The sequence below is a fragment of the Cucurbita pepo genome, chromosome LG20 (assembly GCF_002806865.2).
Source record: "Cucurbita pepo subsp. pepo cultivar mu-cu-16 chromosome LG20, ASM280686v2, whole genome shotgun sequence".
NCBI lineage: Eukaryota > Viridiplantae > Streptophyta > Magnoliopsida > Cucurbitales > Cucurbitaceae > Cucurbita > Cucurbita pepo.
In genome coordinates, this window is record NC_036657.1 from 3,544,412 (window position 1) to 3,572,398 (window position 27,987).

The window sequence follows — 27,987 nt, forward strand, 5'->3', positions numbered from 1 at the left end:
CCCAGAATATTACGCCAATCTAATAACTTTAATTTCCCAAAATGGGTATCAACTCATTTAATAGATGGTATTCCTTAAGCTAAAATTCACATACTTCAGGAGGGTAATAAAGGAAATTACATTTACCCACTAATTTTAATATTAAATAATTAAACCCTAAAATAAAAAAAGCAAGAAAATTAATATTTCTATTTATTGAACAATTAAAAAAAAATTAACGTTCTTAATTATTTAACAAAATTTTAATTTAGTCCATATTTTTTTAAATAGATTTTTATGGATTTATACGCCTTATCGTGTTGTTGGATTCCAAGTTTGTATGAATTTCTCGAGGTCGACTTCAAAGTCATAATCGAGATTTTCGTAAAAGAAAAGAAGACCGAGTACCAAGGGAGTATCCGTATACATAAAATACCGACACGTATTAAAATAATTTTTTAAAATTTCTTGAAATTATTTATTTAATTTTTTTTATAGTAATTTATGAATTTATTATTTATAAAGTTGGAATGCGTAAAAGAAATGTTAATTATCCATAGCCAGAAGTATATCATATGACGTGAAAGATACTTGAAATTTGAAAATGGTCCACAATGGCATGACGTGGCTGTCAATGCTGTGGTCCCACCTTTTGTCTCCTCAATTGGTCCCCACACTCTTTATTTATTTATTTATTTATTTTTATTATTATTTTATTTATCTTTTTACACTTTTGCCCTCTGTCTTCCACCCCCATCAAAAAGAAATCCCCTTTATATATTCTCTTCCATTTCGCTTCCTCCGTTCATCATTCTCTGTTTTCTTTTCCCATTTTCTCTCTATTTCTTCCCTCTCTGTTTCCGCCATGTCAGCCGCCGTAGCAGCCGCCGCCGCCGCCGCCGCCCTAGCCCGACGGAGCTCCTCCTCTTCCTCCTCTTCCTCCACTACCTCCAACCGATCCTCCTCCGGCTCTTTCTACAGTCAATACTACCCGTCGCCCTCTGTATCGGTCCGACAGCCGCCATTGGCCAGCCGGTATGAGTGCCGGAAACGGCTAGACTGGAGTAAATTCCGGCAGTATCTGAGAAGTCGGTGCCCGACATTGAGCCTCTCCACCTGCACCGGAGCGGATATTGTCGAATTCCTCTGCTATTTAGACGAATTCGGCGACACCAAAGTACACACCGACACCTGCCCTAATTTCGGCCACCGCTACCCGGTCGATCCCTACTGCGATTGCCCCACCCAACAACCGTGGAACAGCGTCGCCGGTCTCATCAGCCGCCTCCGCGTCGCCTTCGAGGAAAACGGCGGCAACCCAGTCACCAACCCCTTTAACGCCGTCGATGTCAAAATTTACCTCGACGACATTAAGGACTCCCAAAACAGATCCCGAGGAATTGATCGGTAAGAACAAAAAACAGTAAAAATAGCGTTAACTGAAACACCCACTTTCTTTTCTTACACCGCCGCCGAGCTCGGCGGCTATGGCGGATTCCGATCCCAAATCTTACCGGACTGGTTTGATTTTCCTCCATAGCTAAGAATTTCAAGGAAAATTTGACTGAAAACGCTTACTCCTCTGGATTCGTTGTACAAATTAAAGAACCCAACAACATAATTTATTTTTTCTTCCTTTTATGTAAGAATCTAAAGCAAAATATTAGATTGGGTTCTTCACATCTTGTTTGTATTATTTAGCAAATTGATTCAATTATATGAAATGGGTTTTGTTCTAATTTGTTTAAGATATTGAAATTTTAGGTCATGATGTGAATTAAAGTTTGGCATAAAAAAAAAAAAAAAAAAAAAAAAACCCCCATTTGATAAATAAGAAGTTTCCTAGAATTGTTTTTTTTTTTTAATTTTCACGACCTAGAATCATTAGCTATAATCATATCTTATCGATAAAATTATGCTCGGGATTACCCTAAATCAATCTTAATTATTCAGATTAAGAGTTCGACTTATATTAAATTAATTGACGTAGGTTCTTAATTAATTCATTTAAGTTCTTTTAAATTTCATCCACTTGTTATTTAATTTTTATTTATTAATAATTTAAAGTTCGATAAAAAAATATTTTAATATTTAAATCGAAAGATATAATTAAAATAATGAACGAGTCCAATAGAATTTAGTTTTGACTTTTAATTTTGTAAATTTTTTTAATAAGATAAGAACATAATCACTAGATTAATTAATTTTTTAAAACGGATATTATAGGAATAACCTTGTTTTCCAAGTAATGCAAAAATAATAATAATAATAATAATAATTAAATTAATTAAGACCAAGAACAAGTCATCAAAAATATAATTTTTTAATTAAGAATATCTTTTTTTCTTCTCTCTCCTCTTTGTTAACTTATGCAAGTACCTTATAGTACACAAGAATTTGACAAAATAATAATAATAATAATAATTAAAATTAATATTAATTATAGGGTTGAATTTATTTCAAATGTAATTTTATAGCCACATAAATTAAAGTTGTAGGCCATATTATAGATATTTCCACGTTATTTACCTCCAAAATTTCCCTTTTTTTTTTTTTTTTTTTCAAATAAATGGTGGGGAAAAGAGCTGACTTTTATTGACCTTTTATTTTAAAAAATGACCTAACTTTGTTTTTTTTTGTTTTTTTTTTAATTTTTAAATGTCAATATTATTTGTGGAAATAGGTGGTTTTGGATCATATTTTTGTCTTGTTGCCCTTTTTTTTTTCCTTTTTTAGGTAATTATGATTATGATTTTGATTAAAAATATTGATAATTTATTATGTATAAGCAAAAGTTTAGTTAAAAATACACGTAATATATTAAGAACGCTCTATTTTATTTGTTGATTTGATAAAGCGATATGGTAACGTTGGAGTGAGAGATAATGCGTTCATACTCTTTTGATATTAGACGTTTATTTATTTATTTATTTATTTATTTATTTACGGATATTGATGGAAGATATATTTTATTCTTATGTCCAGAATTTAGAGGTTTTTGGGCTTTTGGGTTAATTTTGAAACCCGTGATTGAATGATAGTTTTTTTAGGTTGGGTTAAGAAAATCTTTTAGACTAACCTGAATTTTCGAGTTGATTTGGTTAGTGACTGGACTTGGTTGGATATGTGTATACATACCCCTGGCCCTGGCTTGATTGGACACGTTAACTCGTCGCCGAACGCCACAGAAAAGAAAAGACTTGTATGATATTATGATGAACATAAATATCGAAGACATGCGTTCGTACTAAGATAATATAACAGGGAAGTATCCTGATGCACATGCCATATATACATGCATGAGGTCCCCATGATTTACATTCATAGCATAGCATTAACATTATTCATTTTCTCCTTTCATCCATGACATAGTGTATATGCATCATGTATACATGATAGTCATCACATAACCCGTCGCATATCTTTACATGGCAAGGCATAGCATGACATACATAGTATTTGATAAGCGCCAATTTGCAAAGCTAGAGATTCTTTTAGGATCTTTGCAAACTTTCACGAATAAAGCTAACATAACGGATGATTCAAAAATAATTTTGAGACTTATTGGATTAAAATTGAAATATTAGAGTACGGTTTAGATAATGCCCGACATTAAAGTGAAGGTCCAAACTCAGTCGTAGTCTAGTCTCCCTACGAGCTTAAGTCACTGTTTGGGTCTGCGTCGAGCTGACCCAACGTACAATAGTTAAGCACCTGACCCAACTTTTAAGTTAGACTCATTAAATCAATGTTTGGATTGAACTTAGCGTACTATTTGGATCTCGGTCGGACGGGTCCAATCTATAATAACCAAGCCCATGACCCAACTTTTTTAATTTTACTCATTTAATCCAAGTTTGAATTTCTCCCAATTTTTTTTTTACTATCATTTTCAATTTTTTTTTGTTATAATTTTCAAGAATGATTTGAATTGTTTATTGAATTTCAAAAATTAAGAGAAAATCTTAAAATTTTAATTTAGTTTTTTTTTTAAATAAGAGAGTGTGAATAATAAATTTTAAAACTAAAACTAAAAATTTATATTTATTAAACTCTTTTAAATAATTCATAATTTAACAAAAAAAAGAAAAAAAAAAAGGATAAACATTGAATATTTATCCGAATTGCTATTCCATAGAAGGAACTAGCGTTCGTCTCTCCGTCGAGCTCCGCCGGCGCCGATATCCGGAGAAGGTTTAGACAATTGCCGGACGAGGTGTAGACGACTGCCGGACAAGGTGTGAACGATTGCCGGACAAGGTGTAAACGATTGCCGGACAAGGTGTGAACGATTGCCGGACAAGGTGTGAACGATTGCCGGACAAGGTGGGAACGCTTCTATATAATTATAGAACGGAATTGCAGAGGTTAAGTATTATCTAAGTTTTCCACGGAGAATTAGGTCGTTGCAATATGATAAAATGCCCTTTGAGCCGCAGATAGAACAGGAACAGCCGGGAATAATGATGTAATCATATTGCAAGATTCAGGGAGAGATTGTTCCACCGTCATTCTGGAAAATACTCCAATTGCTGTCGTACAAAGAGCAGTTAGTTTTTTTCTTGCTTTTACCTTTGCGTTTTGATGTTTACTCCGTGTTTCTACTTGGTGCCTGAGAGTTCGATTGGAGTGTATTGGTATTATTCATGAACTAGGAGTAGTTCCAAAATGGTGGGAGTAATAATGGCGAATGCAAATTTGTGCATCCCTTGTTGTGAAGGAAATGGATTTCCGGCACTGCATTGTACCCAGAATTCCCATTATTTATTAGGGTTTTCGTTTTTTACTAGTTCGGTATCTGGAAGTGGCTTAAATTCTGGCAGTGCGAAGAGCAGAGTTTTAAGGCACAGGGGACATAAATGTGGAGCAATTAAGGCTTCATCAAAGGGAGAATCTGATATTCGATTGGCAAGTGGGAATCTCCTCGAAAACGATTTTCAGTTTAAGCCATCTTTCGATGAATATGTGAGGGTTATGGAGTCCGTTAGATCTAGAAGGTATAAGAGGCAGTCGGACGATCCTAATAAGATGAAGGAAAATGCGAGTGCAAAGAGCGCTGAAAGCACTTCCATTTCTAACATAGTGACTGATGTTCAAGGAAATATGGACGTAAAGAAAAAGGTTATATGTGTTGATCAGGAGGATTTGTTTGATAATTCAGAGAGAATTACACGTAAAATAGATTTGTCGGGAAATAAATTTGATAGCAAAAGGAAAGGGGTTACAAGATCAAAGGATGAGCTTAAAGGTAAGGTGACACCTTTTGACTCACAGGTAAATGATAAACAACATGTAGAGAAAAGGAATGGAAACTGGTCGAATTACATTGAGCCAAAAGTAACTAGGTCGAACCATGATAAACGACTTCATTTTAAGGCTAATACATTGGATGTGAAAAGTGAAAGCCACGGAGTACGTTATGGAAGTTCCATGAAAATATCGGAAAAGATTTGGGCTGATGATGACACTAAACGAACTAAGGATGTTCTGAAGGTTGGGAAGTATGGTGTTCAGCTCGAAGGAAACTATATTCCCGGTGACAAGGTTGGTAGAAAGAAAACTGAGCAGTCCTACAGAGGGTTATCCAAAAGTGGTAAGCAGTTTCATGAATTTACAGAAGAGAGTAGCTTAGAGGTCGAACATGCTGCCTTCAACAGTTGTGATGCAGAAGACATAATGGACAAACCAAGAGTTTCAAAGATGGAAATGGAAGAGAGAATCCAGATGCTTTCTAAGAGGTTTGCTGTCCCTTGCTCACTTCTCTTGCTGAAAGTTTAAAATTAACTTGATACAAGTTTGAGACCACAACTAATACCTTATTTGATATGCTTGCTTCGTTTTTTTGGTATCTATTATTTGTCCTCGTACTTGACTTATAAGCGAATTGTAATATTAAACTTTCAGTTCAATCCAATTAAACTTTGAACTTGAATAGTCTGTGAAATTAATGCTCTCAATTAGTTAAATCTCAATGGACGAGGTTGTTTTTGTCTGGTTTCTCTGGTTGTATTTTATAGTTTGGTCAGGATATTTTATTGTTAAGTTCAGGTGCTTTATTTCAGGGTTGACTTTAAGTATTTCTGTGGAATTTTTTGTGTTGTGCTGCCTGAATTTCAGGTAATTTATAGGCAATAATCTAATTTAGTTTGAAGATTATAACTTCACCTCTTATTCAATTATGGATTCTTGTGTTCAATCTAAAAACTTAGAAGTCTACTAAGCTAAATATAGGAGAGGTAAAAATGAAAATTTCTCCTTTTATTCCTTCTCCTCCCCTTTTTCCATCCTTGTTTCAATAATATAATGGAGTATTCTCGTAGAACTTGCATTTGGTTATAACTCAATTCCATTGAGATAATATATGTTAATGCGTTCAAATGATGATCATGAACTGTTACTAAACTATTGTTTATATTTTTCTTTTCTCTCACACATTCACTGCTGGCTCTTGAGCTATTCATTATATGCAGACCTCTCTCAAAATCATCTCCAACATTTTTTATGATTTGAAATTAATTACTAATTCGCACTCGACTGTACTACGAGGGGATTCCATGAATACGAATAAAATATCAATTACTTGAATTTTGTGGATTATATCAATTGTAATCACATTTACTTTTCAATGATAATAACAAAGACTTAATGCTTCATTAGACTTTTCATATTAATTCATTTGAATTGATTTTTTTTTAACAGATTAAATGGTGCAGACATTGATATGCCTGAGTGGATGTTTGCTCAAATGATGAGGAGTGCAAAGATTAGATATTCAGATCATTCAATATTAAGGGTTATTCAAGTGTTGGGTAAGCTAGGAAATTGGAAACGAGTGCTTCAAGTCATCGAATGGCTTCAAATGCGTGAACGGTTCAAGTCACATAAGCTGAGGTGTTTCCCTATTTCTCACCTTTACTGCTTGATTTATGTAGTGAAAGTTCTTGCCATGATACTTCAAAAGAATAACAATGGCCTACAATGCCTTTCCTCTGTCTAGAACTGTAACTTAGATTTCTACTTGTTGGGCCTTCCATTAATTTTCAAGACCACAAGTGAGAGGGAGTGTTTGGGGCGGGCATGGGTGCTCTGAGTCTAGGAAAACAAAGCTCCAACTCCTGGTCAGAGATGCCCACAGGGCAGGGTGGGATGGGAAGCTTCCAATTTCAATCCCCATTCCAGTAAAATATGTCATTAATTTTTACGGGATTGGGTTCCCGTCATGAATTTTTTCGCATTATATATACATATATATACATACATATATGTATCTTAAAAAACATTTCATTTTAAATAATTTTTGGTTGATCAGTGATCCAACAAAAAGTCTTCATCCTAACCTTTCCTAAAGAGTAAGTAGTCCTGTACCCCTAAAAAAAAATATAATTAGAGTCTTAAAATGGAAAAGATATTCTTTCTTGCATTGCCCTGTCACCATGTATGTTCTCCAACTTCCACAGATTTATATACACCACTGCCCTTGATGTACTTGGAAAAGCGAGGAGACCTGTGGAGGCACTCAATGTATTCCATGCAATGCAGGTTGGCAGATAACTACCTTCATTAGGATTTGCACTCTTGGTCTGTGCATGTTAGTGTAAATAGACGTGGAAATTGATAGAATTAGACTAACCCTGGTTGGTTTATCTCCATTTCCCTTCAGGAACACTTTTCCTCATATCCTGACTTAGTAGCATACCATAGTATTGCTGTCACTCTTGGACAAGCAGGATACATGAGGGAACTCTTTGATGTGATTGATAGCATGCGGTCTCCTCCAAAGAAGAAGTTTAAAACAGGGGCACTTGAAAAGTGGGACCCACGGCTGCAACCTGATATAGTTATCTATAATGCGGTGAGTCATAATTGATAAGATTATTTTACCTTTACAGGTAATATTTGGTATGTAAAATATTGAGCGATTTGGTGTAAAAAATGTTTTAGGGCAATATAATCTTGTTATGAATATTTTCCTAGCATGACCAGTTGTTTTGCTCATGACATATTTACTTTTAGATAAGGAAATTCAATTTTGATAAGAATCTAGAGGATATTTACTTATCATGGTTCTATTATTGAGTAAAGATATAGATTTGTATACATGGTTGGGATTGACTTCCTTTTTCATTCTTTTTTTTCCCTTTTGTATAAAAGCACCACTTTTGTTAAGATAAATGGAAGAAATATAAGAAGCGGCCATTGGAAAAAACTAGCCTCTACAACAAAAATGGGCAACTAAAAAAAGAGAAATATAGACTTAAGAACACCAATTTTTGACCGTCAAAAAAGGAGAAAAATCTCAGTAGTTGCAATCAGTTTTATGAGCATTCAGAGGTTTTCTCTTTTGGTAGGAAACTTCAACATTTTATGTTGTTAGTATGAAAATACAGAGTTAAATCTTCAAAGAATTGTTGATTTTCTTTATGTTTTCATTTTCCACCCAAAATATTCTTGCTATTTCCCTTTCCATCTATTTCATAGTATTTTAATTTACTTTGTCATTAAGGTAATATTCTCCATTGCACCCCCCTCCCTCCCAATTTGGTGCAATATATGTATTTCTTTTAGAAGTATATTCATAAGTGCTATGAAATGCTAATAAAAAACAAAAGGAATCGTAAATTCTGTGGAAATATAACTTGCATGTGTTTCTTTCGAGTTCTTCATTTATAGTTGTCTTTTTATTTCTTGCTTTCAGGTTCTAAATGCTTGTGTTAAGCGAAAAAATTGGGAAGGGGCATTTTGGGTCTTGCAGGAACTAAAGGAACAAGGTCTACAGCCTTCTACGACAACATATGGATTGGTCATGGAGGTGGTTGATTCTTTAGTTTCTTTCTATTGTTCATGTGCTTTGCAAGTCTACTTCAAAATTTATAATGATTTTTCTAATGCTTGAGATGCTGTGAATGAAAAATGCTTGATTTTGCGCACCCAATAAGGAATTTTCACTCATTAAGTTGCTTTGAATCCAGTCAGATGTTAGCATTAAAATTTTGTTCTTACCTTTTGATCAGTAGAAGTTAAATGGTTTAGGGTATTGCATGGACACAGAGTGGACATATTGGGTTGGGTTCTAGCTTTTGAAAGAGGATTTGTCCTGTTTGTAAAAGGTTACTGTGAAGTAAGTGCACCCTTGGACTTGGCCAAGGATGCATTTATGATTAGATTATGCCTTCACTTATCAGAAGCAACTTTTGAAGGATTAGTTGCGTCTATCCTTCATTTGGATATTAAGAAGCTATTTGGTTGAAGGTTGAGTTCGATGTGTACTTAAGTTCACAAGTTCATGATTTTTGAAAAAGTTTTTAGTTTATGCACCGTTAAGAATGAATTAAATTAACCCATTTCTAAAACCAGTTACCTTATTATTTTCACAAGTGTTTTTTTTTTCTTGATAAAACAAAAGGATTAAGTCGTCTTAAACTGCCCCTAGATTTTCAAATTAGTTAAAGACAAATAATTTGATCGGCCTGTACTTCCACTATTAAAATTTGAAAGTCATGCTACCACGACTTGAAGGATTTGGAAGCATTTGATGAAACTAGGCCACTACACTATCGTATGATTTTACATCTCATGACTTGCTTTTGATGGCTTATATGTATTTTGTGTTGTTTACTTCCAAACTTTTAACTTTGAAAATTGATATATTCTTGGTGATATTTTAGTATTTCCTGGTGTAATTTTGCTCGGCACTTCCGTCTGTATTCTGCTTCTTGTTGTAGTATCTTAACACATTTTAGTGGCTAAACTTAGTTTATTTGATTGTTCTGAATTTCCATTTAACATGCAAGTAAGCCTATAGTTGAAATATTCCATTTACTAAATGAAACATTTTCCAATGAATGATAGGTGATGCTTCAATGTGGCAAGTACAACTTAGTTCATGAGTTCTTCAGAAAAGTGCAGAAATCTTCAATTCCTAATGCTTTAACATATAAAGGTAGCCGCAGTGTGCTTATTTGTTTCCAGTTATATATTTGCTGAATGCTTTAGCTTGTCAAAATTCCAGTTCTTGTCAATACACTTTGGAAAGAAGGTAAAACAGATGAGGCTGTGCTGGCCATTCAGACCATGGAAAAACGAGGAATAGTTGGGTCTGCAGCTCTTTATTACGACTTTGCTCGTTGTCTTTGCAGTGCTGGTAGGTGCAAAGAAGCCCTGATGCAGGTATTTCGTAGTAACATTTGTTGTTGCTTTCCGCCTTTTTTTTATAATTATTTTTTCTCTTCCATTTTTCAAAAAGGTTTCTTTTGGTTTTTCCTTATGTGGATTTTTTTGTATAATATTCTTATTGATTATTCCCATGAGTTGGTTCAAAATGATTTCCTTGGCGTTTGAGCTCTCATCTCCTAAGAATGGAGAAGCGGTCTATTATCTAAGGAAATTAGTTGACTTGACTCAATGGTGAGCTAAACGATGTAAGGATTCGGTTTTATGTTTATCAATCCCCTCTTTTTGTTCAAGGAATATTGAGGTTAGCTTATAACCGTATCTTAAAAATGTCAAAACCTTTGAGGCTGCTGAGGATCCCAAATCAAAAAAAATAAATAAATAAAAAGATTTCATAATTTTTGTTAGATACATGAGTTACACCTCTCATTGCCAATTGGTTTTGAGATGGAATCCCATGTTACTTAATTCAATATTAGTCATAAAACTTAAATGGGTATTTGGTCCAAAAAAAAGGAAAAAGGATCCGATCCAAGAATGGTGAACCCAAAGAGGCACCATCTTGAGGTAGTATGTTGAGGATCCTACATCGAAAAGATGACGAGGCCTCATAATCGTTATAAGACACATGGATTACGCCTCTAATTGCCAATTGGTTTTGAGATGGAACTCCCATGTTTATCTAATAGAGCCTGCCTTAATGCTGTCTACAATTTTATGATTGCTCTGTATTGTCAAATTGTAATGCTTTGCCTTCAGACCTCTCCTTCTCGTGAATTGCTGGTACCTTAATATTTTTGGCCTCTCCATGGGGAGGTCAATTTTACTTCTTTATAGCTCTAATTGTTTGACTACACTTCCTGATTGCAGTATAGTTAGACGAATTATAGTTCGTGTATAACTTAGGTACCTTACAATGACCTTGCTATGTTTACAGATGGAGAAGATATGTAAAGTTGCTAATAAGCCTCTTGTAGTGACTTACACCGGTTTGATTCAAGCTTGTTTGGACTCAAAAAACTTACAAAGTGCAGTCTATATATTCAACCACATGAAGGCCTTTTGCTCCCCCAATCTTGTTACTTGTAATATACTGTTGAAAGGTTACTTGGACCATGGGATGTTCGACGAAGCTAAAGAGCTGTTTCAGAATATGTCAGAAAATGGACGAAATATCAGCGCTGTATCTGACTATAGGGATCGAGTATTACCAGATATCTACACATTCAACACCATGCTAGATGCATCCTTTGCAGAAAAGAGATGGGATGATTTCAGCCATTTCTATAACCAGATGCTTCTTTATGGGTATCACTTCAACCCAAAACGTCATCTGCGGATGATAATGGAGGCTGCTAGGGGTGGAAAGGTGGAATGTTTAAATACAACTCGTGTTTTCCTTGTTTCTCCTTCCTTTATAAGATGGCTATAGGAAAGTTGCTCATAATTGATGATATTTTTTAAATATCTGCTGATTAAGTCGTATGTTGGCCGCTTCTACTGAAGACGTATGTATAACATCGGTTTCACATTTGTGTCTGGAAGTCGAGTTCTGCTGCTGTTCGTTAAACCAGTGATTATACTGAGAATTGAAACTATATTTCTCTATGATCTGTGGATAATTTTGTGTAATTTCCTGCACTACCAAGGGAGTAAACTAGTGCAAGTTGGTCGTTTTAATTTGTTACGTGTTTGCTCTCAATTAATCAAGGACTTTTGTGCAACAGGATGAGCTACTGGAAACAACATGGAAGCACTTAGCTCAGGCTGACCGGACACTGCCACCACCGCTCATCAAAGAAAGGTTTTGCATCATGCTGGCTAGAGGTGACTACTCTGAAGCTCTCTCTTGCATTTCTAAACACCATAGTAGCGATGAACATCATTTCTCTAAGTCTGCTTGGCTAAATTTACTGAAAGAGAAAAGGTTTCCCAAGGATAGTGTTATTGAGTTAATTCATAAGGTTAGTATGCTTCTTGCTAGAAATGACTCACCAAATCCAGTGCTTCAGAATCTGTTATTGAGTGGTAAAGAATTTTGCAGAAGTAGAATTAGTGTAGCTGACCCTAGACTTGAAGAAGTTGTTTGTACAAATGAATTCCAATCTGCTGCTGTCATGCATGTTTAGCATAATTTGAGAGGAAATAATGTTCTTTGGTTCATTCCCTTGTTCTTAGGTTATGTATTATATAAAGGAACTAGAAAATGAAAATCATTATTCCTATAACTTCTTGATTAAGGAATAGAAATTTCGAAAGGATCGATCAACTTTAGTGTGATGTTGGTCGAAAAGACTTTAATCATCTGGTTGCGAGGTGATGGAAAAGAAGAGGAAAAGGACTCAGGAGTAAATGTATCATTTTGAAACATAGAGACTAAATAGAATTAAACTCTAAACTCGGGAGAAGAAGTGTAACATTTTAAAATAGACACTAAATGAAAACTAAACCCTAAAAAGAGCATACGATATATTATGACCCACGAATATAGAGTTCTAGACGAGTATGGATTTATCAATGAAAGAAAAACGTGCAAACACATACACACATTTGATTCTTACCTCATACGCTCACCTTATTCTAAGTATTTGAGAGGTAGTGGATTTAGATATTTCTTTTTATGTCTAGAATTTAAGACTCTCTTTACTCAAAGAAAAGGAACAAAATAGAATGCACGTGGGGGAAGGATCTCACCAGGCTTCTTGTGAGTGAGGCTTTTAATGTTGTGATACCCATTGATAGCTCCATGTGGGTTCTTAATTTACTGATGGAAATGAGATGGGCAGCTATAAATTTGGCCCTATCAAAGCCTTATTTTTCCTTAGGTCATGCACGGGTGAGAATTTGCAACTCTGATCTTTTAGTCGAAGAAATAATTCCTTAACCAGATGGGATTTACTCAAATTAGTTCATGATTTGTACGTACTTTGAATTCAATAATTGTCGGGTGAAGACTGAACCATGGACTTTTAGGATAGTAATTGGTGTCTTATACATTAAATTACGTTTGAATTGGTTTGCAAATATTAATATGTATTTAGCAGAAAAGATAGGTTTTGTAGGCTGAGTTTAAGAAGTATATGTAGCGAATCATGAAATTTTTTATATTCTAAGTTTCAGCAATCGTGTTTTTAGGGGATACGGTGTGTATGAAAAAGTTCGTGGTCGGTTATGCCTTTGATATACCTACCATACTAATGCATTTTTAGCCATTTTTGGAGTTGGACTATTCAAGTTTAGCCCCTTCTCATCACTATTGGACAATGATGGATGCAAATGTGTGGGCATCATTTGACTTATTATTATTATTATTATTAATTAAGAAAACATTCAATTGAACACTGAGATGGCACGTTGTTAAACTTTCAATATCGTGCCTAATAGATTAAATATTTTTAGCTATTGAAAGTTTAGAGTCTAATTAGATATAAAATTCAATCGGTTAAATTACATGTTCGGTCTCTAAATTTTGAGTCTTGAGTTTATTTAGTTCTTGAACTTTAAAAAAGTGTCGGGGCGATCTCAAATTTTATTAATTATTTATCACTTAAATCATTTTTTTCATTCATTAACGAATTATCGGTCTTTTCATTAATTATTTTAACATTTTTACCTCTCTTATTTATTTACCTTATTGTTTTTTTTATAGTAAAAATCCATATTATTTTTTTTTATGTTTTTATTACATGTAATTTTTTTTTATAAAATTGAAATTTTATATTTAATTCCTTAATGATCTAATTTCAATTAGCAATTATCTATTATTTATTTTGTGAAAATAAAATATATTTATTAGATACTAATGTATTGATTTAGATTTTTATAATGTTTTATTTCAGTTAGCTATTGTTTATTTGAAATAAAATAAATTATTTGATATATTTTATCTTATTGATTAATAGTATATATTTTTTTTTTTTTCATGTTATTTAAACGTTATGAATATTAATAAAGATTAGACTTTTAATTTTATTTATGTTTTTCATAACGGACTTTTAATCTCATTTATGTTTATCATTTTTAACGGTTTGTTTTAGCCGAAAAAAATTGAATGTAAAAAATTGAATATTCATAATTAAATTAAAAAGAAATAAATTTAAAAGAGGTTAGAATGTGTAGACATATTTATGATATTTGAATATCCAGAAAATGCGAAATTAATGAATAAAAAGATAGAGAGAGAAAGGAAAAGAAAAAGGGCCCACAGAAGAAAAGGGCATTGGGCATTGAAGACCAACAACCGCGACAGTAATTTAGTTGCCAGGTGTCACTTTTTTAGTTGACTGTTTCGTACACTGTAACACAGCAGCACTACGTCTATCAAAGCATTGCATTATTATTATTGTCCCTTTTTTTACTACCCTTTCCAAAAGTTAAATGCTTTTTAAAAATTAAAAATAAATAAATAAATAAATTTATAGCAATGAAATTAGTCCTTTCAAGTTTTTTCTTTTTTAAATGCTATTTTTAATTTTTTTTTTAAAAGATACAAATCCTAGAAGTACTCAGCACCAGACGAGACGACTAGATTCTTCGTACCTGAATTATATGTTATCAAAACTATAGGTATTTTTTTATTTATAACATTGATTTCTTTCAAATTATTTTTAATTAATTTTCTCGTTCACGTTTTTTTAAAACATTTCTCATAAAATGTGACCTGGGTCTCGATCTTACGACAATAACTTTCATATAACTTACTTATTTACTAGATTAGAACAAGTGTCGCACAATCGCTATCCTGCTGGCACAAGAGTGCGATTGTAATACTAAGCTCACTTAAGTCTAAAGTTTCTATGATTNTCTCGTATCTTTAGGATCGCTCTCACTTGGATGTGATCATTGTTCATTCATGTTCCTCTCCTTTACTCGGGCATCACAAACATCTCAAAGCTTTATAATCTTCATTAACACCATATTTGTTGGGCAAAAAACACGTGTACAACCTTTTCCTTATTATTTTAGCATCGTTTGACATTAGTATTTGTCACAATATCTACCACTCAAAAGTGTGAATATATTTGAAAATATTATTACTCAAGGAAACAATAGAGTTAAGAATGAGAAATAGAATTGAGATCGAACGTGAACTCACTCAACAAGATCGAATGAGAAATAGAAATATTTGAATATATTTGTTTTTCCATTTTAGATGAACGAGAACTCAGTCAACAAGATGAATATTTAGATTGTTTCGTATGAAAATTTGAATCTTTTAACCCAAAAAAACATGTGGAAGAACGGTCAAACTAGGTCAAACTATTCTCCGACCAAATTATTTAAAAAATTTATACAAAAAAATAAAAGAAATAGAAAATTAATAATAGAATAAAGCATTAATTAAGTATAATTTTATATAAATTATTGAAATGAATTTCCCCAATAAAAAAGTCCAATGAGTCGTGGAGTATACGCGCCAATACAATGTGGACAAACAGACAGCTCCCTGCGTCTTCCGCTCCAAACAGAACTTCTTCGCCTTCTCTGTCTTCTTCGCCTTTCCCCTTCTTTCATTTATTTTCATTTACTTTTCTGATTCGATTACCCAACGTTTCGTTTCGAACCCACCACCTCATTTCACGTCATTTCTTTCTCTTCCTCTCGTTTTCTCAGATACCCACATTCGGATTTGTGTTCTTTCAATTTCATTAGGCCCCCGGGACATCCATTTAATTCCTGGTAACGTTCTCTTTTGTTCTTCGTATTTTCCTCTTCTGGGTCTTGCTTCGATTGATGCAATCTGGGTTCGATTTTGTTCTTCATGATTTGCTTTTCAATCGCTTGAATCTGAACTGGGAATCGAAATGGGGGTTTTGTATGTTTTTCGTCGTTTCAGTTACTTCTTTGCGATCAAAGCTGTTCAGTTAGCTGGACGTGAACGTTTTCGTTTCCTTTTAATTGATTGCGTTACTTGTTTAATTTTGTTTTTATGTGTGATTATGTTCCTTTGATCATCCCCTGCATCTCTATTTAGGGACTGATTTCTTTGTTGTTTACTCGTTTTTCTTGGTGAAAGTGAAAATGACTGGTGAGTTGATTGTTGTTTTTGAAGAATAATTTCTTCTGCTGTTCTTATATGATGTTTGCCCTGAATGGGAATTGATCTGTAGTTTGAAATTTGTGGTCTGATTGGTACTTTGTTTCCAATAATTCATGGTTTATCACTGTAATTTGCACTTTACTTTCTAATCTTATCAGCATCTATGAAGTAAACGTGATGCTTTTTTCTTTTGTTTCTTTTGTTCTTGTTATGTAGTTTGAATAGAAACGAGGTTACTGTTTGTAATATTCCTAAATTTGTTTGAAACTTTGATTTCTGCCTGTGGGGTTTCTCCTGATAGTATCTTAGCTTCATTTCCCATTCATAAGTTTGAGATTTGGAAGTGGACATGTGAGATCCCACGTCGGTTTGAGAGGGGAACGAAGTATTCTTTATAAGGGTGTGGAAACTTCTTCCTAGCATACACGTTTTAAAAGCCTTGAGGGAAAGCCTAAAGAAGACAATATTTGCTAGGGGTGGACTTGGATTGTTACAAATGGTATCAGAGCCAGACACCGGGCGATGTGCCAGTGAGGACACTAGGCTTTGAAGGGGGTGGATTGAGGGTCCCACATCGATTGGAGAGGGGAACGAGTGTCAGCTAGGACGCTAGCCCCCGGATGGGGGTGGATTGTGAAATCCTACATCAGTTGGAGAGGGAACGAAACATCCTTTATAAGGGTGTGGAAACCTCTCCCTTGCAGATGCATTTTAAAAGCCTTGAGGGAAAGCCTAAAGAGGACAATATCTACTAGCGACGTGCCAACGAGGACGTTGGGCCCCGAAAGGGGGATTGGGGGTCCCACATCGATTGGAGAGGGGAACGAGTGTCAGCTAGGACGCTAGCCCCCGGATGGGGGTGGATTGTGAAATCCTACATCAGTTGGAGAGGGAACGAAACATCCTTTATAAGGGTGTGGAAACCTCTCCCTAACATACGCGTTTCAAAAGCCTTGAGGGGAAGTCCGAAAGGGAAAGCCCAAAGAGGACAATATCGGCTAACAGTGGGCTTGTGTCGTTACTAAGTCATATCTTGACCGTTCAAATTTGTGGCTGTTTTACTAACATAATTAACTGATAATGTTTTGGTAAATTGTGTAGGATATTACACTACAGCTCCATCCTTAAAGTGGACTCATTGAGTTGCTGTTCTGTATTAACACGAAAGATAGAGCGATTTCCCAATGCTCAGTTTTGGTAGGTCGAGAAATCAATCGAGGTTCAGTAGATCTGTGTCGTTTGGAGGTGAGTTTCTCTTCGGTATCGTGTTCAAAACATCTATGTTTATTGCAGGTTGACTGCATGAATGTTTCAAACTCTTAAGTTTCTTAAGATCTTCAAGCTTATTTACTTGTTTTTCTTGCATTTCCCTTCTTTTCCTTATAGGTATGTATTATCCAGATCCAAAACCGAAGAACAATTTTGTAGGAAAGATCATTTTGGCTGCATTACTTACAGCAATTTGTATTATTATGCTCAAGCAATCCCCAAACTTTAGCACCCCAACTCCGGTAGCTCTCGATCTCTAATGATATTTTTATGGCTGTATATCGTCACTGACCGAGTTCATTCGAGAACCGTTCTATTATGCAACTTCTAAAGTTGTGCATGATCTTTTCCTTCCAGTTTGCAACGCAACAACTAGGAGTCACTCATGTTCTAGTAACAGGAGGTGCAGGATATATCGGCTCGCACGCTGCCCTTCGACTACTGAAAGACTCGTACCGTGTAACAATAGTGGTATTTCCCTTGCTGAGATCGTGTCGTTTTCATGTCTTTGATGTTATACCCTTCATTTACAAACAATTCCTTCACGCCAGGACAACCTATCCCGAGGCAATCTAGGTGCTGTGAAGGTGTTGCAAGAATTGTTTCCAGACTATGGAAGGCTTCAGTTCATCTATGCTGACTTGGGAGATGCAAAATCTGTATCCTTTTATACGTGACACTAAATTAGTAGCTGCCTTGAACACAAATGTTGCCTTAACTGATACGTTCAGGTTAATAAAATATTTTCGGAGAACGCTTTCGATGCCGTTATGCATTTTGCAGCGGTTGCATATGTCGGGGAAAGCACCCTTGATCCGCTGAAGTGAGTATAAAATAAACAGATTGATAGATAGCCAACATGAATGAATGAATTAAACAGCTTGATTGTTGTGATCTTTCTTGTTGTAGGTATTATCACAATATTACTTCAAATACATTGACAGTATTAGAATCAATGGCAGCACATGGTGTGAAGACATTGATATATTCTAGTACTTGTGCTACTTATGGAGAGCCAGAAACAATGCCCATCACTGAAGAAACCCCCCAGGTTTTCACATGATGTGTATCAGTTTGTGTGTTTGTATACTCATCGATGCATACTCGAGTTTGTTGATGAATATTCGATCCGTTTCGTGGCAGGCCCCGATTAATCCTTATGGAAAAGCCAAGAAGATGGCAGAAGATATCATCCTTGACTTTTCAAAAGATTCAAAGATGGCAGTCATGATCTTAAGGTTGTGGAACTTGCTGCTAGCAATACAGTTTATGTTCATAACCTTTTTTGAGTTTTTGTTGAATGATTCATCTGAACAAGCAATCTGGTTCTTGAATGTGTTGAAAATTGTCTAGATACTTCAATGTGATTGGTTCTGATCCAGAGGGTAGACTAGGGGAAGCTCCTAGACCCGAGCTTCGTGAGCACGGACGCATTTCTGGTGCTTGTTTCGACGCTGCTCGTGGCATTGTTTCTGGGCTTAAGGTAATTCATATATCGAGGCGTTAAGAAAACGAAAACAAAACGCCCCCGGCGAGAAATACGTAGTTCAGCAAGATGAACTAAGTAGATAACTAATGTTTTCAGGTCAAAGGAACAGACTACAAAACACATGATGGGACTTGCATACGTGATTATATCGACGTCACCGATCTCGTGGATGCTCACGTTAAAGCGTTGGAGAAGGCAACCCCTGGAAAAGTCGGAATCTACAATGTCGGAACGGGGAAAGGTAGGATGTGTAGCAAGCATGCATTTTCTTTTCCGTCTCATTGATGAAGCAAGCAACCTTTAGACATAACTTTTGGATGTCTTTGATTAGGCCGATCGGTGAAGGAGTTCGTCGAGGCGTGCAAGAAGGCAACTGGGGTAGACATCAAAGTCGACTATCTCCCTCGTCGACCGGGCGACTATGCCGAAGTATTTAGCAACCCAACTAAGATCAAGAACGAACTGAACTGGACGGCGCAACACACGGATCTTCAAGAGAGTTTAGAGGTGGCTTGGAGGTGGCAAAAATCACATGTCAATGGCTATGGAAACTCTTTGGTTATGTCTTCTTGAAGCACATTGATATCAGATGATGGCAGCTAGTAGCAGACAAAGAGTGACAGTGGGAGGTTCATTTGTGGTTCTACTGACTTACAAGTAGGAGAAGATACCATTACTTTACATTTTTGTAGGCTCTATTTTACAATATTGTTTGTTGGTATAGATAGCCATTCCATTTGTTATTATGTATTGGATATCATTGGTTATATTAATAATGAATGCATCATAGGGGTAGCCCGGGGTACCGCCTTCTCGGATCATTGTCTTCGAATCCCTTTTGAACCATGTCGATCGAGGATAGTTTCATAGAAATGTATCAGTTATCGTTTCAAAGGTTGATTGTTTGTTTCCTTCAATGTGCAACTTTAATATCACGTACAAATGTATGCATGGAAGAGAGGCTGGAGCATTAGAGACACTGTTGGTAGTTTACGAGGTTTATCATGGGAGCGAAACAAAATGATAGTTTACGAGGTTCAGGAGAGTTGAGGTTGAATTCTTTGGTGGGCTATAGTGATACACCACCCAATGACATCTTCTTGGAACCTACCATTTTTGACCCGACGATGTGAGGCTGGAGCATTAGAGACACTGTTGGTAAATTCCATCATTTCTCCAGCTTGAATCTCCTTCGATCTATAAACACGTGCAATCGATCTTATCTACAGCTTTGCTCCTTGTCTCTCATAGCTCCAGCCGCTTGTTGGAAGGATTTTTCAAGCCTTGGTATTTTCATCTCCGCCTATTATTTCAGTTCCTAAACCCTAAACCCTAAACCCTAATCGTTTGTTAATACTCGGAGGCAAGCCAAAGACATTATGGCTATTTCCTTATAGAGAGTGGTAGAGAAATGAGGGAAAATTATGTGATGACAATACCAAAAGAACTTGCCAAGTTTGAAGGTGATAACATTTGGAAGCCATGGATTGATAATCAATAGGAAGATGGTAGCAATCGAGGGTTATCGAGTAATGCTATGAATGCTCTTTTTCATTCGATTACGATAAAAAAAAAAAAGGAAACAAATTTCACTGTTCGATTAATATCAATAAATGTATGAGTTGAACCCCGATCCATCAGTAGCACAGGTTGGTCGGTTTGGAGAGAAAACCAAACCCTAATTCATCGTAAAATAAAAAATAATAATAATATTACATTATTAAATTAAAATTTTTAATGGAAAATCTTTGTGATTCTTTTTCATATTTAATTTTAAAAAAATTTGAACAAGTAAAAAATTTATATATATATATATATATATATATATATATATATATATATCTAGATTAAATTCTTAGTTTTAGAAAGGTTTGGGATAAAGATATTGCAAATTTATTGGTTTGTTTGTTCAGTTGTAGAACAGATCGATAGAGGGGGGATACTTACCTGTCGATTCGATTTGGTGCCGTAAAGGGGAGTTGGAAGTACAGCTCGATCAGGCGTCGAGCGAAATTCCGAACGATCAAGGAAGAGGAGAATCCATTGCAGAACAGGATCGAGAATCATGTCTAGCTCCGATGCCGACAAGCTAATGATCAAAGCCGATAAATTGTTAGTTTTCTTCTTTTGATCATCGCTCTCTGCACCGTTTTCTTCACTTTCTCGTCTGATTTCTTTGAAGTTCGTTTTGCTTCTGAGTTCTGGTTATGGATTCTGGAAGTGATAGTTTGAAGTGTCTGTCAGAAATGGAAAGGAATATGAAAAATATAATTAATAAGTCCATGAGAATCCACATTGGGACCGAGCATGAAGAGGGTGGATCGGATGGACTGGGAAGTTCTATAGTCAGAATTCATGTTTGTACTAGCGTTAAAATTTTCTTTGATTTGTATTCATTTTATTTATTTCCTGTGGAATCTGTAGAACAAAACTCAGTATGACAAGATGGAATGCTGATTGGAAAACTGCCACTGTCCTCTATGAGCAGGCTGGTATGTTGTGTTCTATTCACATAGTTAGTTAAGCTCTCTAATTGCATTCAAGAACGTGAAAATTGCAGATATTTGAATTACTTGCTGATAATCTTTCCTCCCCGGAGAAATAAAAATAAGAACATGTCTCTTTGCTGTAGCCAATGCGTACAGGGTCCGAAATAACCGTGAGAACGCAAAGATTGCGTTTGAAAAAGCTTCAAAAGGGCAAGAGATGCTCTCCTCGTATCCTTATTTCTAGAACTGGTAGATGGCCGTTCTTTGGCCTGCATTGATTTGTTTCTTTACCTGTGTTTTCACCCTTTAAGTCCTTCACCGCTATTAGACCCTGGGACGCTGCTAAGCATATGGAATCTGCTGGTGCTCTTGCAAAGGAACTGGGTAACTTGACTGAAGTTGCTGACTTCTATAGAAGGGCATCTGAGTTGTATATTTTGTGTGGGAGATCGCAGCCTGCATCTGATGCTCTATCAAAGGGTGCTCAGTAAGTTTATGTTTTATGCAACATCACATAATTTTCGTCTTTCATCCAAATTGCTCGAGGCTAGATTTCTAATTCTTCTTCTTTTGTATTCATTATTCGCATTTAAATTGTTTGTTTCTTAACTAAAAAAAGCTATCAGTTAGCTTTGTGCAGTCAACAACATTATCAGAACTAATTAATGCATAAACAATCCAGAAAATAATGAAGCTCCTCTATTCAAGGGATATAAAGCATATGAAAATTCTAAATAAGTTTTCTATGTCAACGATAATTGAACAAAACTCAAATTTGTTCTCCTTTGGAACACCAGAGGCATCTCTTTCACAAAAGTTTCACAAAAATTAGTAGTAAATCTTAATTCTCAAGGGAAGGAATCTTGGTTGTTTACATTTCTTTGCTGCTGTAATTTCTCTAGCGGTAGTTTTTCATCACCCAATTGCACAATAAGTTTTCCATTCATATTTTAAAATCACACAATAGCTTTGACCTACTTTGCCTTGCTGTTGGCTCCAGTAGTTTGTACTCCATAAGTCTATCATGTATGGCTACTGTCCTTCTGCATGCACAGTTGCATTTGCCTTTTATTTGCTCATTTATGCTTGAGCAGTCACAGGTCAAAGACAATAATACTAAATGAGCTCCTCAATGGACTACTGTATTCTCCCTTCACTGGGATGGATGAACCATAAATGTATCTTAAAGGAATATGTCACTGCTTTTATGTTTTACAAACATACAAGTTGATACAAGTTGATACAAGTATATCTTACCATAGATGCCCTTGAACATTTTAATTGTATATCTTCTTACAGTGCTTTGGAAGATGGCAAGCCAGATGAAGCTATCACATTATACACTGATGCCTGTACACTTCTGGAAGAGGATGGCAGAGAACAAATGGCCTTTGATTTATATCGTGATGCTACAAGTGTTTTTGTAAAACTAGAGAAGTAAGTTTTGGATTATTTTGAAACTACCATAATCAAAAGCCTTAAAGTATTGAATTGTTTCGCAAAAATTAGTAGTAAGGTTATATATGAGCTTCCTTTTCCATGTAGATATTCTGAGGCTGCAGAATTGCTGTTGCGATGGGGTTTGGCAGCCGATAAGTGCAATGCCACTCATAGCCAGGGCAAGGTAGGAGTTATTCTACTTTTTGACTTTTATTATATTAATTTGCAATGAAATTTTCCTTATCATTGGAACAAGCCTGTTAATTGAGTTTCCTCGAAGAAAATTGTTATCTTTCTATCACAATGATGATTTTTAGATTTACTGGTGTTGCATTTATAGGCTAATTATATCTTTTTGTTTCTTTCTATTAGTCAATGAAAAGTTCATATAAAGAGAGTGATTGGTGATTAGTAGTTGAAAGAGTTAAACTGCATTCTTGTGCTGCAATATCTACCTAGAAATGAGACTTATTGCAAATAATATATTTGTTAATTCCAGGCATATCTTAGTGCCATCATTGTTTACCTCTACGCCCATGACTTCAAACAAGCTGAGAAGTGCTACAATGACTGTTCACAGTGAGTATAAATTCTGGACTATACCATGATTATCTTTTCATCTGCTTCCCAGATTTTCATACAAAGTCCAGGTTGGTCATTCTCCAGTTAGCCTTGGGTAGGTACTCAATTATATACCAGATTATGATCCACTTTTAATAGGATCCTCAGCATCTGTTCTATACGTTGTTTAATTATGTCTTTGAGTTCAGAATGTGATCTTTGAAATTAAGAACTGTCTGCATTGGTTATTATCTCCATTATATTGTTTTATATGTGTACAAGAAGATATATTTTGCCCAACCAACATCAATCAAGTCCAGAAAATGATAAATATCTGTTATTTGTACTTAGTAAAGGACAAACTATGTAGTGTTGGGCACAGTAAAAAGAAAGAAGGCTAAGAGGGTTGTCTTTACTTTGCTTAAATCAGACGCACATATATGCCTTCCTCTTTACTCTGTAAATTAGATGCACATCTGATGAGATTTAGTCGTATAAATCTGACGTACATATGTGCATTTTTTTCCTACCTTAGATTAACATTAATTATATAAAAGCAGAAGAGTAGCCATATTCACCTTCTCCTAGTCTAAGGAACAAGCTAGTGAAGATAACTCTCTGATGGCCATCTGGTTGCTCTCTTCTCCCTTCTATAGACGGGTCAGGTGTTATTTTTGAATTGATCTTTCTTTTCAATTAGACAAATGGTAGGAGTATTTAAGCTGCCGAGAGATTAAATAGGCTTTCCTTCTCCATGGTAGAACTGGTGATGGATAACTTTTTAATCTTTAGTGAAAATTTATGTTATTTTGAATGAGAAAGTTGTTCCATTTTAACATTTTATAGCACACGACATCCTAAAGAAGTACTTTTCGGCTGAAATTCGGTTATTTTCTCTATGCAGAGTTGATGCTTTTTTGAGAACTGACCAATACCGTGCTGCTAATAAGCTAATAGCTGCTTATATGGAAGGCGATGTTGAGGAAATCAAGCGTGTGGCTCAATCAAGCACTATTTCTCATCTTGATCATGTGGTAATGTTTTTACATTTCAATTGATGTAAAAAGTTGATTGTGAATGTTATTTGTTAATTACAACCAGATCATCTTTTATTTCCCATGGGAAAAATTCCCCATTTTCAAAAGGAAGAGATACAAATGCAAAGAAAATGTTAGTTTACTTTGAAACTCCATGGTGCGAACGAGAAAGAAATGGAAACGTAGTGTTGAGACGTAGTGTTGAAACATAGTAAACAAGGACATGGAAGAAACAACCGTCCCAGCATTTCTTTTCATATGGTTCTGGTTTTATTTTGGGGTTTCAAAACAAGCGAGAAGACATCATCACTTACCGTAACATGCAATTCAAAATGCAACAATGAGAGATTTCCCAAAATTTTGGCCCAAAATTGATTTTGTATGACAGATGGACTTCTGCATCAAGTTATAGAAACTTAAAGGTTTCATGGTTCCTCTGAAATTATTTTTATTCATAGCAATCTAAATGCCCCCAGCACATTTCAATTCATGGCTTCTTCAAATATTTTCTTAACTGACGTCACTTTGATATTATGTAAAGAAATGTTAGATTTGGTCAGTGTAGCTTGTATCATTAAATTTTGCTTCATTTCTATTTTTGTGTCATGGACTGATTTATCGACCTACTTTGGTCGAAATGAAATTGCTGCAGATTATCAGGCTTGCTAGAAAACTGCCTACAGGTGATGTGAGTGCACTGAAGGCTGATGCAACAGACGAGCACGAAGAACCACTGGATGAAAATGACCTCACATGATCTTTGGAATCATGAACTCCTATATATTTTCAGAACTTTGTTTTAAAACATAATGGTTTCATCTTGCAAGTATTGAGTGTAATTGCTTTCGAAGAAATTTGTGTTTGCCAATCTCTGTTAGCACCTTCGCCTTTGAGACTCGTGTACATTATATAAAAACATGGAGGAGCATGGCAAAATTTAGTTTTGATTTTCCTATCTGTACCTTGAGATAAATATGAATGTTCTTGTTCTTCTTATTAGTTTTACGAGAAGAAGGATCAAAACATCGAAAGACAAGACCCGAAATGAATGTGGCATAATTTAGCGAGCAAGCGATTCGACACTTCAATGTTCATGAACATTCGAAGGCTTAAGCTTTCTTTTCTGCTTTAATTGCAGGGGGAATGAGAAGTTATATTCTGCACGTGGATGTTCATCGGAAACGCTTTTGGCCTATTGCTGATAACGAGCTCGATTAGAGGGTATCGGCTCCAACAGACAGGGTAATTCCATTCCTTAATTCGTTGAAGTTGCTTTCATTTTTTAGGATCCAGAGTAACTAAGGTCCTTATTTGTACTTGAAAACTGTCCATGATTCAAAATAGAGGCCATGTTTAACTTGATTGTGTAGAAGGTACCATATCTTCCTTGCACAAAGTGGTTGGGTGTTGGATTTGCTCCCTCATGACACCATGGTAGGTCTAAACTAGTCGCTCTGTATCGTTGTGGCCATGTAAAGTTAGCCCCCAGTGTGACTAGTGTACAACAGCTTCTTGTCATTGTGAACAAAAACCAATCATATACACCTTATTAGATGGTACCATTTAAAAAGTTAGGAGAGGGTGGATATATGTAATAGCTCAAGCCCATCACTAACAGATATTATCCGTTTTGGCCTGTTACGTATTGTCGTCAGCTTCACGGTTTTAAAGTGCGTCTGTTAGGGAGAGGTTTTCACACCTTTTTATGGAATGCTTTGTTTTCCTCTCCAATTGATGTGGGATCTCACAATATACAAAATGGTAGATGACTACGTCGTGTGCCAATGGTTATTGGCAAGGTGTTTCGAATGGATACCAAGCTTTGGTCGAGACTAGTTTAGCTCAAAACATTGTTGGTGGATTTTTCTTGGAGGATGTTTATTTTCTTTGGGGTCATATCGTTGACTCAGTCATATTGTTGACTAGTCAAAGATTTGACCTCGAAGAGGGACGGAGTAATCCCCATCCTCACTCCCAAGTTTCTCAAGATGTTTACATTTTCAATCGGATTTGACTCAGTTTGATTGTTGGTATCAGTTTGAATATAGATAATTCAGTGAATAAGACATCAATTCGATGATTTGACTTTTCGGCTTACCATCGAAATAAAGATGAGCAGGAAGAAAATTCAAATCATTTTAATTAAATAATACAAAGAACAGAACAAAATATGATGCATTAATAATAAATTTTAATAAAAAAAAAAGGTTGGAAAAGTATTTTGAAAATTAGGATATGTTGATCTATTCCAATCAATAAGGAATTAGTTATTATTAAAAATGAATTTTTGTACAAATTTAATTTAACTAATCCTAATTAACTAGTTAAATATATTTAAGATATTTCACTGATCCTAATTAATAAAATAAGCATTTTTAATAAATTATTATTGATTATTAAATTAAATAACTAATTATATTAATTTGTGAAATTAATATTTAGTTAATTGATTAATTATCAATATTAAAAACAAAATTATATAAGAGAAAAACAAAATTTAGTTTATCTAAGGTTAAATATGAACTTAGTATTTGAATTTAGTTTCTGTAAGGGTTGAAAGCTGCCTAACAAACCTGGGTTTAGTTTACCTAAACTCATTTTCATTATAACTTCCAACCAAACCCTAAATACAAGTTAGAAACTATAGTGACCGGGACCATTCATCTTCAGCGTCGTGTCTAGACAATCTTGCTTGGACCAGGTCGAACCAAGTCAATAGGAGTTGGTGGGGAAGGGGAGAGGTGAGAGGTGAGGTGGGCTTCTTGAGAGTCAAAGAAAAATCATCTTGAAGAGGGAGGGTTCTTGAGAGTCAAAGAAGAATCATCTTGAAGGTGGAGGACTCCTCCCAAAATTGCATAATCGAAGGCAAGCCACCATCTCTTTAGACCCGTTTTTATTGCACCTTTATTGCGGTCGAAATGCATACATCTTAAATTATAGATTTACAAATCTTATTGCTTACGGAGAGGTTTTTGTATTCCACCTTTAGCTTTCTTGAGAAACGCCTACAATGCTGGAATTTGCAAAGCTAGAGGTTTTTCTAGAATCCGCAAAGCTAGAAGTCCTTCTAGAATCCTTACAAAACGTTCACAATAACTTAACGGATTGATTCCAACCAAGAGCTGGTTAGAAGATGGTGGAATTTGCAAAGCTAGAGGTACTTCCTTGCAAAACGTTCACAGAGAAAGCTAACTTAACGGATTGATTCCAACCAAGAGCTGGTTAGAAGATGAATGACTTTTAAATCAAACTTGTTCTTGTAATCGGTCCTTCGGGTACATGCAAAGGGTCAGCAATTGAATTCATAACATCTCCCTTCCATTCTTTTTGTACCTGTCACTTCATCAATGAAATTCCAGTTTCTTTTAGTTTCCTTAATACAAAGTCTTAAAAATTGAATGCAAAAACTTGAAAGGAAGATGACATTGAATATGATAATCCCATGGATGTGTGTTAAAAAGCTCAAGTTAAAAGTGAAAGAACACACTCAAGAGTGTTTGGGTTATACCCTAG

At 35.2% G+C, this 27,987-nt stretch overlaps 4 protein-coding genes across 4 annotated transcripts; all 4 read left to right on the top strand.

The window, feature by feature from the left end:
• Positions 1-778: 778 nt before the first annotated feature.
• LOC111783089 (protein G1-like6) lies at positions 779-1,718 on the top strand. The gene has a single exon (XM_023663970.1). The coding sequence runs from the start codon at positions 845-847 to the stop codon at positions 1,388-1,390; it is 546 nt and encodes a 181-aa protein (XP_023519738.1). The 5' UTR covers positions 779-844; the 3' UTR covers positions 1,391-1,718.
• A 2,358-nt stretch (positions 1,719-4,076) lies between these two features.
• On the top strand, positions 4,077-12,377 carry LOC111783047 (pentatricopeptide repeat-containing protein At1g30610, chloroplastic). The gene is made up of 9 exons (XM_023663924.1): positions 4,077-5,717; positions 6,679-6,870; positions 7,437-7,518; positions 7,640-7,831; positions 8,675-8,788; positions 9,829-9,919; positions 9,989-10,146; positions 11,087-11,518; positions 11,877-12,377. Exons 1-9 carry the CDS (start codon positions 4,648-4,650, stop codon positions 12,276-12,278), a joined length of 2,733 nt encoding a protein of 910 aa, XP_023519692.1. The 5' UTR covers positions 4,077-4,647; the 3' UTR covers positions 12,279-12,377.
• A 3,203-nt stretch (positions 12,378-15,580) lies between these two features.
• LOC111782540 (UDP-arabinose 4-epimerase 1) lies at positions 15,581-19,768 on the top strand. The gene is made up of 11 exons (XM_023663305.1): positions 15,581-15,828; positions 17,291-17,434; positions 17,576-17,700; positions 17,816-17,929; positions 18,010-18,117; positions 18,190-18,281; positions 18,368-18,509; positions 18,602-18,696; positions 18,812-18,941; positions 19,044-19,188; positions 19,279-19,768. The coding sequence occupies exons 2-11, from the start codon at positions 17,374-17,376 to the stop codon at positions 19,518-19,520; spliced, it is 1,254 nt and encodes a 417-aa protein (XP_023519073.1). The 5' UTR covers positions 15,581-15,828; positions 17,291-17,373; the 3' UTR covers positions 19,521-19,768.
• A 1,038-nt stretch (positions 19,769-20,806) lies between these two features.
• Positions 20,807-25,505, top strand: LOC111782646 (gamma-soluble NSF attachment protein). The gene is made up of 9 exons (XM_023663428.1): positions 20,807-21,059; positions 21,372-21,439; positions 21,580-21,664; positions 21,765-21,923; positions 22,736-22,873; positions 22,982-23,060; positions 23,376-23,455; positions 24,342-24,471; positions 25,127-25,505. Exons 1-9 carry the CDS (start codon positions 21,013-21,015, stop codon positions 25,229-25,231), a joined length of 891 nt encoding a protein of 296 aa, XP_023519196.1. The 5' UTR covers positions 20,807-21,012; the 3' UTR covers positions 25,232-25,505.
• The last annotated feature ends 2,482 nt before the right edge of the window (positions 25,506-27,987 follow it).

Excerpts from the sequence above, each read along its gene's own strand:
- LOC111782646 (XM_023663428.1), top strand. The coding sequence starts at position 21,013 with ATGTCTAGCTCCGATGCCGACAAGCTAATGATCAAAGCCGATAAATT. Across the intron at positions 21,060-21,371 it reads ATGATCAAAGCCGATAAATT|AACAAAACTCAGTATGACAA; the intron begins GTTAGTTTTCTT and ends TGGAATCTGTAG. Across the intron at positions 21,665-21,764 it reads GGGCAAGAGATGCTCTCCTC|ACCCTGGGACGCTGCTAAGC; the intron begins GTATCCTTATTT and ends CACCGCTATTAG.
- LOC111782540 (XM_023663305.1), top strand. The coding sequence starts at position 17,374 with ATGCTCAGTTTTGGTAGGTCGAGAAATCAATCGAGGTTCAGTAGATCT. Across the intron at positions 18,282-18,367 it reads AGCACCCTTGATCCGCTGAA|GTATTATCACAATATTACTT; the intron begins GTGAGTATAAAA and ends TTCTTGTTGTAG. Across the intron at positions 18,510-18,601 it reads TCACTGAAGAAACCCCCCAG|GCCCCGATTAATCCTTATGG; the intron begins GTTTTCACATGA and ends GTTTCGTGGCAG.
- LOC111783047 (XM_023663924.1), top strand. The coding sequence starts at position 4,648 with ATGGTGGGAGTAATAATGGCGAATGCAAATTTGTGCATCCCTTGTTGT. Across the intron at positions 5,718-6,678 it reads ATCCAGATGCTTTCTAAGAG|ATTAAATGGTGCAGACATTG; the intron begins GTTTGCTGTCCC and ends TTTTTTTAACAG. Across the intron at positions 6,871-7,436 it reads TTCAAGTCACATAAGCTGAG|ATTTATATACACCACTGCCC; the intron begins GTGTTTCCCTAT and ends CAACTTCCACAG.
- LOC111783089 (XM_023663970.1), top strand. The coding sequence starts at position 845 with ATGTCAGCCGCCGTAGCAGCCGCCGCCGCCGCCGCCGCCCTAGCCCGA.